The 14,637-nt window shown below is 39.1% G+C and overlaps 1 protein-coding gene across 6 annotated transcripts in view; it reads left to right on the top strand.

The window, feature by feature from the left end:
• The window catches only part of FAT1 (FAT atypical cadherin 1), a 241,129-nt gene that overhangs the window by 51,232 nt on the left and 175,260 nt on the right, over positions 1 to 14,637 (top strand). For all 6 annotated transcript variants that reach the window (XM_044299767.1, XM_044299794.1, XM_044299760.1 and 3 more), the window contains exon 2: positions 6,283 to 9,559. In XM_044299767.1, coding sequence (XP_044155702.1) covers positions 6,307 to 9,559 — 3,253 coding nt within the window. In that variant the 5' untranslated portion in view covers positions 6,283 to 6,306. The remainder of the gene's footprint in view (positions 1 to 6,282; positions 9,560 to 14,637) is intronic.

Below are 14,637 nucleotides of genomic sequence, written 5' to 3'. Positions count from 1 at the left end.
TGTCATAAAGTATAGGTTCACACTACCATGGCTGCAATACAGAAGCAAGCACTATATGCAGCAGCACAAAGACACATGCGTACACTGGAAACATGGATAAATCGGAATTGCATTATTGCTATACTTACTGTACTATATGAACTTTAGGAGCTCTTTGTGCACATTTTTTATCACAAATGTGTCCAGCCCATCTACCAGCAACAAGGTGGCTTCTAACGGACAGGACCTACACTATTAGACTTGCTTCTGTGGGGCCTTAGCCTACAAAATTCAGGGAAGTGTAGAATCCAGCTATACTATACTCTGATTAGAAGCCCTGGATAGGTGGGCAGGAGTGCACGGTCCAAATGGAGACAGCCGCTCCCCAAAATGTAGCTTGCAAAAAATTAAGTTTGACCAGTGCCTCCAAACAATATGAAATAAAGTACAGGTGCCCGCTACCATGGCTGCCATACAGAAGCAAGCACCATATGCAGCAGCACACTGCACAAAGACACATGCGTACACTGGGAACATGGATAAATCGAAATTGTGTTACTGCTATACTTTGGTTTTAGTATGTCACAATTTTCAGTGTAATGCTATATATATATATATATATATATATATATATATATATTGTATATGTCATTGGATTGTTATGTTTTGGTGAATGGTAATATTGCAGAGGTAAAAGTTGTAGCATTTGCGGGGATAAAGCTGCCCAACTATAGAGACAACCTACCCATAAAATAATATCAGCTGTGGTATACCAGCAGTGCCCTTGTATTTGTATTACACCTGCCTACGGCTACACCTCGCTCTATTATAACCACAGCATTTTTCATTTAATAGTGCAATGCCATAGTGACAACTTAGTCTCAGAGCTAAAGAAATATTATTCCAGTCAAATCATAAAACCTTTATGATTTATGTTATACTGTATATATATATATATATATATATATATATATATATATTTTTATATATATATATATATATATATATATATATATAATATCCTCACAGATCCATGTGATTTTGAATTCCTTCTTCACCACAATCTCCTGCCTGGGAACAGTGATAGAGGTGTCCGCACTTTCGATCATATCACCAGTTGAACGATCGTTTCACTCGTTCATCGGATGATTTGAGGCACCTTTAGACTGGTCAATTATTGGGAACAAGTGTTCGTTCCAGATAATCGGCCAATATTTGGGCCGTGTAAATAAGTGGACAGAGTGCTTTAGGTGACACCTTTGCCCTTATCTCTCAGATATACATGTGTCACTGTGGAATGAATCTGTCCCTCTTGTGAGGACAGCGTTATGTAAGGCTATGCAGAATATACAAACCTTAGAGGAGCAGCAACTCTGTCTAAACAACTTAATAAATGGAAGAGAATGCATCGTGCTGGGAGCTAGTTCATACAGTACATACTCCAAATCTAGCGGTCTCTGTGCCTCTCAGCATTGCAGTTTACAAAGAGAAACCTCTGCCCGAGAGATCTCAGACACTTTCATCTCTCTGTATATTTCATGCACATATTGTTTTATTAAACAAGTTGCTTTCTTGGATTTACTTTTATCCTTCCATGAGCTGTCCCTTTAATGTAGCACAGTACATTGTATTATTATGCTCATGGAGAGCGTCCCTAGGAAGTGAACACAAAAGCTATATAAATGCAATATTTATTGAGATAGTATGAAATCTCCAGTAGTATCAAGTCACAAAAGAACAGTAGGGAAGGAATTTACTTCATGGTGGTGAACCGCTCTATCTTAGACTTGACATTGAAGAAGCAGCATTGTTGGACAATATACTGTGTATCAATCACTGTGATTACTAAGAAATTGAAGGGCCACTCAAACTCATTTCCAGCAACTTTAGAGCCTTTACTAAATAAGACTTACAAAGGGCTGCTCAATAAATGTAGACTTTTGATATTTGGCAGTTCATTATGAGAATATAAGCCATAGAGGGCAGGCAAATACAATTTGGCTATATTAACATAGATTGGCTGCAGCTGGCCATGCACCTTAATGTTGGGTGAACCCACCGATCTTGGCGGGATTGGCTAAACAGCTGATGTGTATGAGAGCCTTCCAGAGTTCTGGACGGTAGATGTCAGGGTTACAGAAGGAAGAGGTGTCATGCAGAGGCTCATGCCCTTCTTCTAATTCAGAACCCATGCATGTTCATCGGAGCTGACAATCCATAGGTATGGGGGGAGGTTAGTAGAGATACTGTAGCTGCCATCTGGATGGCAGCACTAACCGTACTTGAAGTCTGGAGTGCCAGCAGTATAGACGCAACCAATCGTCAAATAAATAAAAAAAATAAAAACTGCAGCACTTCCAATGTAGTAAAAAAAAAGAAAATGTATCTGCTGCACTTTATATTTTATATGGTACATGTACAACCAAATCTGACATTACAAAGTAAGTATCTAGAAATGAGCAAATTGATTCATTAAAGTCAGAATTTGACCCAGTGTTTTTGTTTTTTAAATCAGAATTTCTTCAGATTTCTTCAGGTAGAATTTTGCAATAGAGAAAGAGATTGTCTAGGCATTTAAAACACTTTAGTTTGTACAGGAATCAAAATTTCTTGTCCGATTTGGACAAATCAGAAGGAAACAAATCTTATGAATTTTTCTAATTTCTATAAGAAATGAAAAGTTCAAAAAGGAGTAGTGAGAACTTACAATCTATGAGGAAATAAGGGCGACACAAGAACTTGACACCTAAATGGCAGATCTGACAGGTTTTACATTGAGACCTCTGGTCAGGACACCAGCAGTGTTGCCAACCATTCAGAAATTTTTGGACAGTCCATAAAAATAGGCAACTTTTTTCCTGTTTCTGTGATTTTTTTAGGCTTGTGGTACTAGACTAGATAGTGGTAATTATCATGATTTTACAGCTCACAGTAAATGCTGGTAATGAGTTCTTAGCGGTATATTGAGCTGTACACATGCATTATTCATAATCTTTATCATTTATGATAGTTTTCCAATTTGTCCACGAAAAGCTCTCCGTGATTTTGGGATAAGTTGTCCAGAAAAAAAGGAAACTTCTGGTTAGCAATCCTGGACAGCAGTGCCCTAAGCAGGTTCTACTGTCCTTTCTACAGTCAGCAGGCATTACTAGAGTGCTCATATTCAATTGTTCATCTTCTTTTATTGATGGAAGTTGCAGTGGTTCTCAACATGAATAAGAGCCTGACAGCATAAAAAGCCAATTCAAATTTATTGAAGTTTAACAGTGGTCACTTTGAATAAACACATCAGAAGCCACTTGATGGATGAAGACGCTCTTAACCTTAATTTGGGTTTAAGAGCACCTGAACGGTAATTTTATCATTCTTGGACCTCCATAAAGGTACGTGGGTTTTACCCTTTGTGCTGGACAAGCTCTTCTTTAGCCAAGCGAGATGACAGTCACGGGCACAGGAATGGAAAGTTTATTTTTTTCTATTTTCACTATTGGTTCCCAAAACCTTCTGCACAAGCTGAAATCTAATGGGTCATTGATTCTGTAGGATGAACAGAATTATAACAGTCCTTCTTCTGGGCCTAAAACATCTGTGCAACATTGACCTTTAGTTAAATGAAGATGCACAGTTCTTTCTCCTCCTCTCAGAAAAGAAGTTTCATAGATTTTCTAATATTCCCCAGAGCTCTGGCAGAAAGCACAAAACACACACAGTGAATTGGTCAATAAGCCGTTAACCATTGTTAAATGTGACAAGTAGGTAGACTGATTTAAGACTACAAATGACACTCAAATTGGTAGGTGTATGTACATTGTGAATCATTTCCCCAGAGGTCCTATTCATTTTTTCCACCTCTTCTCTAAACAATTGCTGCATTTGTCTTGACAAGGCGCTCTGATTTATTCCCATAGTAAAGTTTTAATAGCATTTTTTTATTCATTTTTTTCCTGTGTACCACTTTGCATTCTCATTTAGACAGATGACATAAACATCTTGGGTGGAATAGTCCCCAAATGGCCTCATTGAAAACATGCTACGTATATTTGCCAGGTTCCTCAATGATATAAAGTATTGCTGACAGGTGCCGGGCTGCTTACAATTCAATAGATTATCAAATTCATCGTGAGGATAAAATAGAAATCGATTCATCTACATGACAGCAAACTTGAGTCGAGGAGGTGACATGAAATCTGTAAAGTTTGACAAACTGTGATTTGACAAACCAAGTAGTAACATTCTGTTAGGCACCTTTTACATGGGCCGATGCACTGGCTAAAATTGGGAACAAACTAAGTATTCCCGATAATTGCTTAATTTTCGGCAGAGGTTGTAGCTGCATTTACAAGAAGCAATCATCTCCTTTGTACAGGAACGAACAATCACTGCTACGATCACTCATGCCCATACAGATTCATTGTTTGCCAGAAGAATAGCACTACATCACTGTGCTCCATTTAGCCATTATTCAGATGTATTGTTTCTAAAGATACAGTATGGTGCAGGATACATAACTTAATCAGTAGGGATCTACTACTTTTTTTTCATTATTCACAATAATAGTAACTTATGCAACTTATTAGACAAGATTGTGTAGCCCTATGCCTAATGTGGAAATATTTTAAAGGGGATGAGTCACCCATTTAATTTACCAGATAGTGCCACATATTCTTTTTTTCTAATATTTTTTTATTTTATTTTTTTCTGATTGTAGATTTTTATTCTGTAAATGGGGACAGCCATCTTTCCCCAACTGCTACTCCGGCACTGGAACTACTCTGAAACAGTCAATCGGTGGGGTGCGGGGTGTTGAACCCGTGTCAATAAGATATTGATGGCCAATCATGAGGCTAGGCCATCAATAACAAAGTCCTGGAATAATTCTTTAGTTTGACCATTTTCATTCTATAACTGACAATAGCTATTTCTCCATATCACCTAATATCCAAAAATGTTTGGTTTGGCTGAGCTTGCACTGATTCAGAATGAGGCAAGAGGACTAAGAGTCCTATTTCTGCTGAGTGGTAATCAGCAGCATAGCAAGTCAATCAGCACTTGTTAAGGACGTTTTACACAGGCAGATAACGAGCAATAAAAGCCATATGATAGATAATTCATACTTACGATCAATTGTGCGGCGGTTTGTTTAAGTTAGTATCGGCAGCATATCTCCTGTTTACATAGGCCAAATGAACATTGGCCAAACATCAAACAGATGGTTGGCTGGTCTAGTAGTTACTTTTATAGTAGGTAAAAAGTGGAAATGATGTAGCTAGTTATACAATGTAATGTTGCTGACCACTTAGCCACAGTGCCGTGTTTCCATTGACCCTTCCATTAATCTGTAACTAATCAGTTCTTGATGGTCCTGAAAAATGTTTGTGTATATATGCGTTACAATAATTTACTGAAATGCAATTGGTTTGCAGTATTTTACTCTTTTAGCTCTAATCCCAACCCATATATTATAAAATATGAGGATTAGATCGCCCTGTCTTCTGACTTGGCATAGTACTCTACATAGGTACTTGAACTCAGCTTATACAGAGTCATTTAGGTACTTGTTTAATAGAAGCAAAATTTGTATGCATAGTTAAGGTACCCATACACATTAGTCTAAAGTTGATCAAAGTGGAGAATTTCAACCAAAATGAACTTTCGTCAGGCGAAGTGTAGCAATAAAAAATGGCTTTAGCCAACCAATGACAGATGATTATCATTGGAAAAGAAGTCAGCCGTGTTTAATATTTTTAGTCCTATAGTGAAACAAAAGATCTTTCTTTAAAGAACATTCCCAGAAAGATCTTTGATCCATCTCTTGGTTTCATTGAACATGTATGGGCAGTTTGAACAACTATACAACTATAACGGTCATTATGGACTAAACTGTGGATGTCTGATCGTACACCTGATGATTGTTTGTTCAACTGCTGTTCAACCATTACCCAACTTCTATGTAATGTGTGTGGCCACCTTAAGGTTTCGTAGTAATTAAATTAGTGTCTTTTAAAACCTGTAAGAATAAGCTTAATAGCCTCAGTTGATTAGGTGCACGCCAACCTGTGGTGAGAGATTGTGATTGCCTTAATGATGCTGCTATATTTCCTTTGTCCCCAGTGCTGTGCCTGGGGTCAGATGTCACTACTAACAGATGTAAATAATTATTTTGGTATATATTAAAAATATCATTAATGTGGTCTCCATCCAGTACACAGTAAATGTAAAGCATGCACACAAAGTAAATAATAATAATAATTAATTATGTGTCCTGGAGGTTTATATTCATTTCCTTTCTCTTTTCTTTTCCAGGTGATTTTGTGTACTTCATCCATCATGGGCAAATACTTGACCTCGCTTCTCTTATTGATGTTACTGCAACATTTTGGTGACTGTGATGAAAGCCATCATTCCTCATCATTTCGGTTTAATCAGCACCACTACAATGCCACTATCTATGAAAACTCAGCTGCAAAGACTTATGTTGGCCACCCAACAAAAATGGGTATTTATCTTAAAAACCCTGATTGGGACATCAAATATAAAATAGTCTCTGGGGACAATGAAAACCTTTTCAAAGCAGAAGAGCACATCTTGGGGGATTTTTGCTTCCTGAGGATACGTACCAAGGGTGGTAACACAGCAAATCTTAATAGAGAGGTTAGAGATCACTACCTCCTTTCTATCAAGGCAGTGGAGAAGAGCTCAAATGTTGAAGCACGCACAAGAGTTAGAGTTCAGGTACTGGACACAAATGATTTGAGGCCGCTGTTTTCACCAACTTTGTACAGTGTTTCTTTGCCAGAGAACACAGCAATAAGGAGCAGTATTGCAAAAGTCAGTGCAACAGATGCAGACATTGGAACCAATGGGGAATTTTATTACAGCTTTAAAGAGAGAACTGATATGTTTGCTATTCATCCAACTAGCGGTGCTATTATACTAACTAGCAAACTTGACTATTCAGAGACCAAGCAGTATGACATGGAAATTCTTGCAGTGGACCGAGGAATGAAGTTATATGGAAGTAGTGGGATTAGCAGTATGGCCAGGCTAGTTATTCACGTTGAACAAGCAAATTTGCATGCCCCTGTCATCTCTGTTACTCTCACTCCTTCTGAACTTGATAAAGATTTGACTTATGCAATTTTAACTGTGGATGACCAGGACCAAGGAACCAATGGAGAAATTGCTTCTTTAAGTATTTTAGCAGGGGACTCTCTACAGTACTTCAGGACTAACAGGTCATCTCCAGGAAGTAAAGAATATAAGCTTGTATCTGTAAAAGAGATTGATTGGGATACCCATCCATTTGGTTTCAACTTGACCCTACAAGCTAAAGACAAGGGATCCCCACCACAGTTTTCGCACCCAAAGGTCATCCACATTAAATCTTCACAATTTAAGTATGGTCCAATAAAGTTTGAAAAAGATGTGTACAAGGCTGAAGTAAGTGAGTTTGCTCCTCCCAATACACCTATTGCCATGGTGAAAGCAGTTCCAAGTCACCCACATTTAAAATATGCTTTTAAACACACTAAAGACTTAAATAGATTCAGATTAAATACCATCACTGGCCTCATTACAACTTTAGCCCCATTAAAAGCAAAGGATTCTTCCCATATTGAGTTGGATATTATGACCAATGACAAAAAAGCCTTCACAACAGTTATGATCAAAGTGCTTGGCATGAACAACAATGCTCCTGAGTTCACCCAGACTTCATATAAAGCCATGGTTGATGAAAATGTGCCTATAGGTAGTCATGTTCTTACTGTCAGTGCCATCGATCATGATGAAGGGGAGAATGGGTATGTCACCTATAGCATAGCCAACGTAAATCCTGTGCCATTTGTCATCGATTCCTTTTCAGGAGTAATTAGCACCGCAGAAGAATTAGATTATGAGCTAATGCCAAGAGTCTATACATTAAAGATTAGAACATCAGACTGGGGTCTTCCTTATCGAAGAGAAGTTGAAATTCCTATCACAGTGACATTAAATAATCTAAATGACAACAAACCATTGTTTGAGAAGATAAACTGTGAAGGTTCAGTCCCCAAGGATCTTGGCATTGGAGAACAAATAACTACTGTTTCTGCTATTGATGCTGACGAGCTTCAGTTGGTGAAATACCAGATAGAATCTGGAAATGAATTAGATTTATTTACACTGAATCCCAATTCTGGAGTTCTTTCCTTGAAACAGTCTCTTTCAGAAGGCCCTGCAGCAAAAGTCTCCTTTCATAGTTTGAGGATTACAGCTACGGATGGTGAACACTTGGCCAAACCAATTTATATTAATATTACTGTAACTTCAAGCCGCAAGGTTGTTCACTTAAATTGTGAAGAAACTGGGGTTGCCAAAATGCTTGCTGAGAAACTTCTACAGGCCAACAAGTTGTTTAATCGTGGATCACTAGAGGAAACTTACTTTGACACTCACTTGGCAAACTCACATGCCCCTCAATTTATAAGCACAATCCCTAGCAGAATTGAAGTCAAGGAGAATGCAGATGTGGGAACACATATAATTCATATGGAAGCAAATGACGTTGACACTGGGTTCAACGGTAAATTGGTGTATGCTATTTCTGGAGGGAACGATGATAGTTGTTTCACTATAGATATAGATAATGGTTGGATACAAATTCTTTCACCACTTGACAGAGAGCTAAAAGATCTATACACTTTGAACATCACAGCTTATGACCTTGGACTACCACAAAAATCTGCCTGGCACCTTTTAGACATTTCAGTGCTTGATGCCAATGACAACCCACCAGAGTTTCTTCAGGAGAGTTATGTTGTGGAGGTCAAAGAAAATGAGGAAGGAAACCAAGCTATTATTAAAATAGAAGCTTCTGACAATGATCTGGGAGCTAATGGTGAAGTGAGATATTCTATTCTTACAGATACAAATATCTTTACAATAGACAGTGTGACTGGGATAGTGAAAGCACTTACTCCACTAGATAGAGAGAAGCAACATATGCATTTACTCAAAATTCAAGCACGAGACCAAGCAGAGAATGAACCTCAATTGTTTTCTACCGTGTTCCTAAAAATATTAGTTGAAGATGTAAATGACAATTCCCCAATGTTCATTCCATCCAACTATCATGTTAAAGTTCGAGAAGACCTTCCTGTGGGAACGTTGGTGACTTGGATAGATGCATATGATCCCGATGTAGGGCTTTCCAGTCAAATTCGATATAGCCTTTTGGAAAATGGTGATGGAAAATTTGAAGTAGATAAACTGAGTGGAGCAGTGAGGATAATACAAGAGTTAGATTATGAAGAGAAACAGATTTACAATCTGACCGCCCGGGCTAAAGACAGGGGAAAACCAACTTCTCTCTCATCAACTTGTTTCATCACTATTGAAGTTGTTGATGTGAATGAAAACCTGCATGCACCATTGTTTTCGAATTTTGTAAGCAAAGCAGTGATCAGAGAAGATGTTCCTATCGGAACTCCAGTGATGACTATCTCAGCTCATGATGAGGATTCTGGACGGGATGGTGAAATCAGATACTCCATAAGGGATGGATCTGGGGTTGGAGTTTTTACCATTAATGAAGAAAAAGGTAAGGAGCGATAAATACAATATATATATATTTATTTTCGTGTATATTTGATTTAAAATAGTCTATGATCTAAATCATGTGTATTTTGGCATGTGCTATTAGTACAATCTGTCTGAAGATTTTACACTGAACATGTTATTGTACATATTCAGGTTTCTCACTACTTTGTGAACCAAGACTTCCTTAATGCAGTTTTTTTTTTTTTTTAACCCCTCACCCATCGGTACCTGAGAAGAAATCTATACTCTGTGCTTCCCACCACTCTGTTCCGATTCTCTTTACTGGACCTCTGGTCCCTGTCAGTCAGTTTCCACACAGACAGGTCCTGTGCACCACTGGAACCAATGACCAGACTGAGCAGTGAAAAGTTCCCAAGTGGCATATTCATTAATGTGCTGCTTGAGGACACATCACCACTGAGGACAGTCATTTGATGCAGTGGCACCTGTGACCCCATCCATCTGGAAGTTGACAGAGAGGGACCGGAAGTCCAGTAAAGAAAGCCCATGAGCCACAGAGCCAGAACGGAGCGGTATGGAGCAGGTAAGTTTAGATTTCTTCACAGATATCGGTTGGTTGGGATGTAAAGCAGGTGGTTAAAAAAAAATCCTAGACAAGCCCTATTCTGAGTCCTTAGGAAGCAGCATTTTTTCCAGACATTGCAGTGGAGAATACAGCAGGGTAATACAGTAGGATGCACAAAAGGTCCAAACTAGAGATGAGCAAGTCGATTCTAACAAACCGGTGTCTAATTAGCAGTATTTCTTCACCTGTGAGGGGCTGTCCCCACTGGTGAAGAAGCACCCACCTGCCATTAGAGTGACAGGGCCAGACATTTATCCTAGACTTGCCAGAGCAGCTGCTCCGATTAACAGAGCAAAGGCAGAGGATCTGCTTCAGCATCAGCTCTGCGACTCAGTGGTGCTGGCAGGAAATTGTTGGGGCCAAGCTACATGTTTGGTCCTATCAATCTGGCAGCAGGTGGGCGCTTCTTCACCAGCGGTGACAACCTTTTACAGTTGAAGAAGTTCTGCTGATGAGACAAATCGATTTGCTAGAATCGATTAGCTCATCTCTAGTCTAAACATGACTTTTTCCATAAGACTCATGGTAAAAGGTCACCAGTTAGATTTATGAGCATTGATTGGGATTCCGTCAGGTGGGCTGCATTTCTAAGATCCTTCTTTTATTAAATCCTTTAAAATGTACGTATCTTCAATTTTTAATGCACCTGGAATTTGGTATTAATTCATAATATTTCTCTATAGTTATCAAAAACATTTTCATACCCCCTATATAACCAAAAAGATAAATGATAAATGCTGTCTACCAATAGGGAGAGCTTGCAATATACAGATTTATACAACTCCTATTGATAAATCTTCAAACGTCTAACCACCCCTGATGGTGGTTTAGTTGCCTAAATGTTATTGTTAGAATGGAACCTGTCAACAGACCCATGCTACCCCAACCACACACAGCAAGAAATATTGACAGGCTTCTTCATTGCAATGAACTCTTCCTATATACAGATCGAGCCAGATGAGGAGAGCTGAGCTGACAGGTTCCCTTGGCTGTGTAAAATAGATCAGGGGATTTACAGCCATGTTTCAATAAAACTGAGCTCCCATATAGTTATTAAGTTAATGAGCACAGAATTTTGGGCTTATTGAAGGGGAAGTCCAGTTACAAAATATGGATGGTCCACCCTGAGGATAATTCATCAGTATCTGATTGACACCTGGCACCACCACCGATCAGCTGATTGAAGAGGCCATGGCACTACTGTGAGAGCTGCCACCTCCTCACAGCTTACCAAGAACAGCGCCATACATTGTGTAGTGGCTGTGCTTGGCATTGCATCTCAGGCTCATGCACATGAATAGGACGGAGCTGCACATAGACCATGTGACTGATGAACTAGGAAGAGGCTGATGGCCTAGGAAGAGGCTGCTCCTTTTCAAACAGCTGATCGGTGGGGGTGTTGTAAGTCAGATCCCAACCAATCAGATCCTGAGGATAGGTCATCAATATTTTACTCCTGAAAACCAAATAAAAACTAGCTGAAATTTAACTACAAAGTTGAAATGGATTCTCCTCTTCTCTTTTGCACTATTCTTCAGTAAGTACTTTATGCTAATTGATGGGGAAAGCTTTGTATTCCTGTATTTGCTAACTTCCATTTTCACTCTGACTTGGAAAGATAAAGTATAGGAAATTATAATCTTAATATTATCAAGAATACATGTTCTTGTTTTTTTTTCACACATGAAAAGCAAAGAATTTAATGTTGTTATCTCCAAGACTAACTGCAGATCCGTTTTCGAAGAACTTGCTGTGTGCTTTATATTATGGCTTTATCAGTCTTTCAATTCTATAGCTTTTTTCCACTGCTTAGCCTCCTTTGATCTAAAGCAAACATGTTTGTTTTTGCTGTGGGCTGGGAATCTGCTGAGGCAGCCTAAGCATTTTTTAACATCCTGCTGAGTGAGGCAGGCTGGCAGGTAAATAGATGGAACTTTGTCCCTACCCGCATTTTGTCTTTTATGACATACACGTATTGTAAACACCACCAACCCCCTCCTGTACATGGTTTAATAAAATACACATTGGACATAAGAAAGACCCCCATTGTTTAAATGTAAAATATCCACTGCTTACAGTTTGTTAGTATAGGTTACAGCTTTATTTTAATAAAGATTTCCATATGTAGCTTTAACATCATCTGTAGGCTTGTACAGAGTAAGAATTGTATAGACAGTAATTACAGTGATTACCTCAAAAATGTTTACATAGAAACAGTATAATAAGAGAACAAGCACTTCCCAAAAATGTTTAAAGGGATTTTCCAGGAAAATCTGATAAAAAAAAAAAGACAATGAGTAAGAAATCAAAAATAAACCACTCTCACTGATTTCCCTCTGTTGCTGTTCCGATGCTGGACTGGCCACCGCTGCTTCCCACTTCCTGCTCCTGGTGGTCTGGCCCCTGATGCTCCTCACTTTCTACTCCTGGCTCACATGCGGGAAATGCCTGTCCAGCCAGTCACTGGTTGAGGTGGGGCACATCTATGGGCAATGGTTGGCTAAGCTCAACTTTCCTGGTCTTTCTGGCATGTCAAGCCGGGACCAGGAAGTTAAGAGCACGAGCAAATGGACCAGCATCGGAAAGGTTGGTGAAGGTTTGAATGTTTTTTATTTATTTATTTATTTTGTTCTACAGGATGGACCTCAACCAATCATAGATAGCATAGGAGATTCCCGCCATACTTTTACACAACCTCTTTAAAATAAAAGACAATGGGAACATTTTTCAAAACTAGTACAAGGACAAATTTAGCTTTTCAGAGGCCCTTTGAAAACTGAAAGCAAAGATTGAATTGGTTTCCACTAGATCCAAAATCTGAAGTCAGTTTGTTCCCCAACTTCGTTTTAATGCTGTACGGAGACCTATCTCTGTAGAGCATTAAATGTATGTGCTTTGCGGAGCCGGCATCGGTACTGAGATACTTCAGACTTTTGCTTGCAAAGTACATTCGATTTGTTCACCCCTAGTTACCACAGGCAGCTACTCCACTTTTCCATTGCACCAGTTTTTGAAAAACATGAGCCCACTGATGCCATGATCAAGGCAAATTTCAGAAGTAACAAGAATAAATTAAAGTGATTCGCAATAATGGAACAACTTTTATTATATTACATATTATTAATATACAGTGTGTTATTAATTAATATAACTATATTACTAGTGTTTGAGTCCCATATTGCAGGACATTTTAAGCAAGCCTCCCAATTACTTGGTACCCCCCCCCCCCCTCCTCCCGAACAACCCCTTTTGATGTAAATTAGCACAACCTACACCCTAGTCTCACACTGGCTTGTGGAGAGTTCTGGGACAATTGACACTGTTGACAAATGCTCTCTGCAGTCACTGAGGATTCCTATGGTAGCAGTCTCTAATCCAGAGTTTATTCTCAGACCATAGGCAGTTTTCCAGGGTTCTGCTGGGGAACTATGGGAAATTTGAGAACCCACTCAGTTCTCAAGGTTATTATTGGAAAGCTCCCAAGGCTACAGGGAGTGATTCCAATAATATCATTCTATTACTAGATTGTTATTTGTGCCAGTCCATGTTATACTGGAACCATCACTGGTAATGCTTTCAAATAATTCTTGCCAGTGCAGTCCTTCCTAGATGCTCCAGAATGTATTTGTGTGGCTTCTTAGCATCCGCCATTACCCTCAGTATAGTGAAAAATAAATGCATGCCACCTGATGATCTGTTCCTAGTACGGCAGCATGGAGTCATTTTTTTTAAAGGGAACACTCCAGGTAAAAATGATTTAGTTTTGTGCCTATAGCAGGGCCGGAGGGGTGAGGCGTGATTCTCTTGTTTGGTTACAGTATGTTTCTTGAGCACTGTATTGAGGTATTACATAGGTATCATCTGGCACTGCCACTAATTTGTAGTATAGCATGGAAGTAGCACTATATAACATTATATGGAACTTATAATCAAAGAGATATTCCCACCTTGGAAATTTTTGGCATATCCACAAGTGAGGAACCCCTGTTTTCCACGCAAGTGTACGTCCCAGAGGTGGAACCCACATCTCTCAGACATCTATAACATATTCTTTTGATATGCCGTACATGTCAAGGCTGAGAATACTCATTTATAGGGCACCTGTAAGGCTACTTTCACATCAGCGTTTTTTGCGGATCCGTCGTGGATCTGCAAAAACGCTTCCGTTACAATAATACAACTGCATGCATCTGTCATTAATGTCAATGGGGGACGGATCCGTTTTCTATTCGGCCAGATTGTGTCAGAGAAAACGGATCCGTCCCCTTTGACAATAAATGGGGACAAAACAGGGACAATGACGGATCTCGATAGCGGAATTGAAAACTCTAATGTGAAAGTAGCCTAAGCTGGTTTGGGGCTACTAATGCACCATCCCGCTGTTATGTATCTGGGGTTCCCTATCTGCCAGTAGTAAACCCATCCATCCCCATAAAAGGAAGTAAGTGAACTTCAGACCCATGCACATTAGTCTAAACGGACAATTTAAACCA

Source organism: Bufo gargarizans, chromosome 1 (assembly GCF_014858855.1).
Source record: "Bufo gargarizans isolate SCDJY-AF-19 chromosome 1, ASM1485885v1, whole genome shotgun sequence".
NCBI lineage: Eukaryota > Metazoa > Chordata > Amphibia > Anura > Bufonidae > Bufo > Bufo gargarizans.
This window is presented reverse-complemented; position numbering and strand designations above follow the sequence as displayed.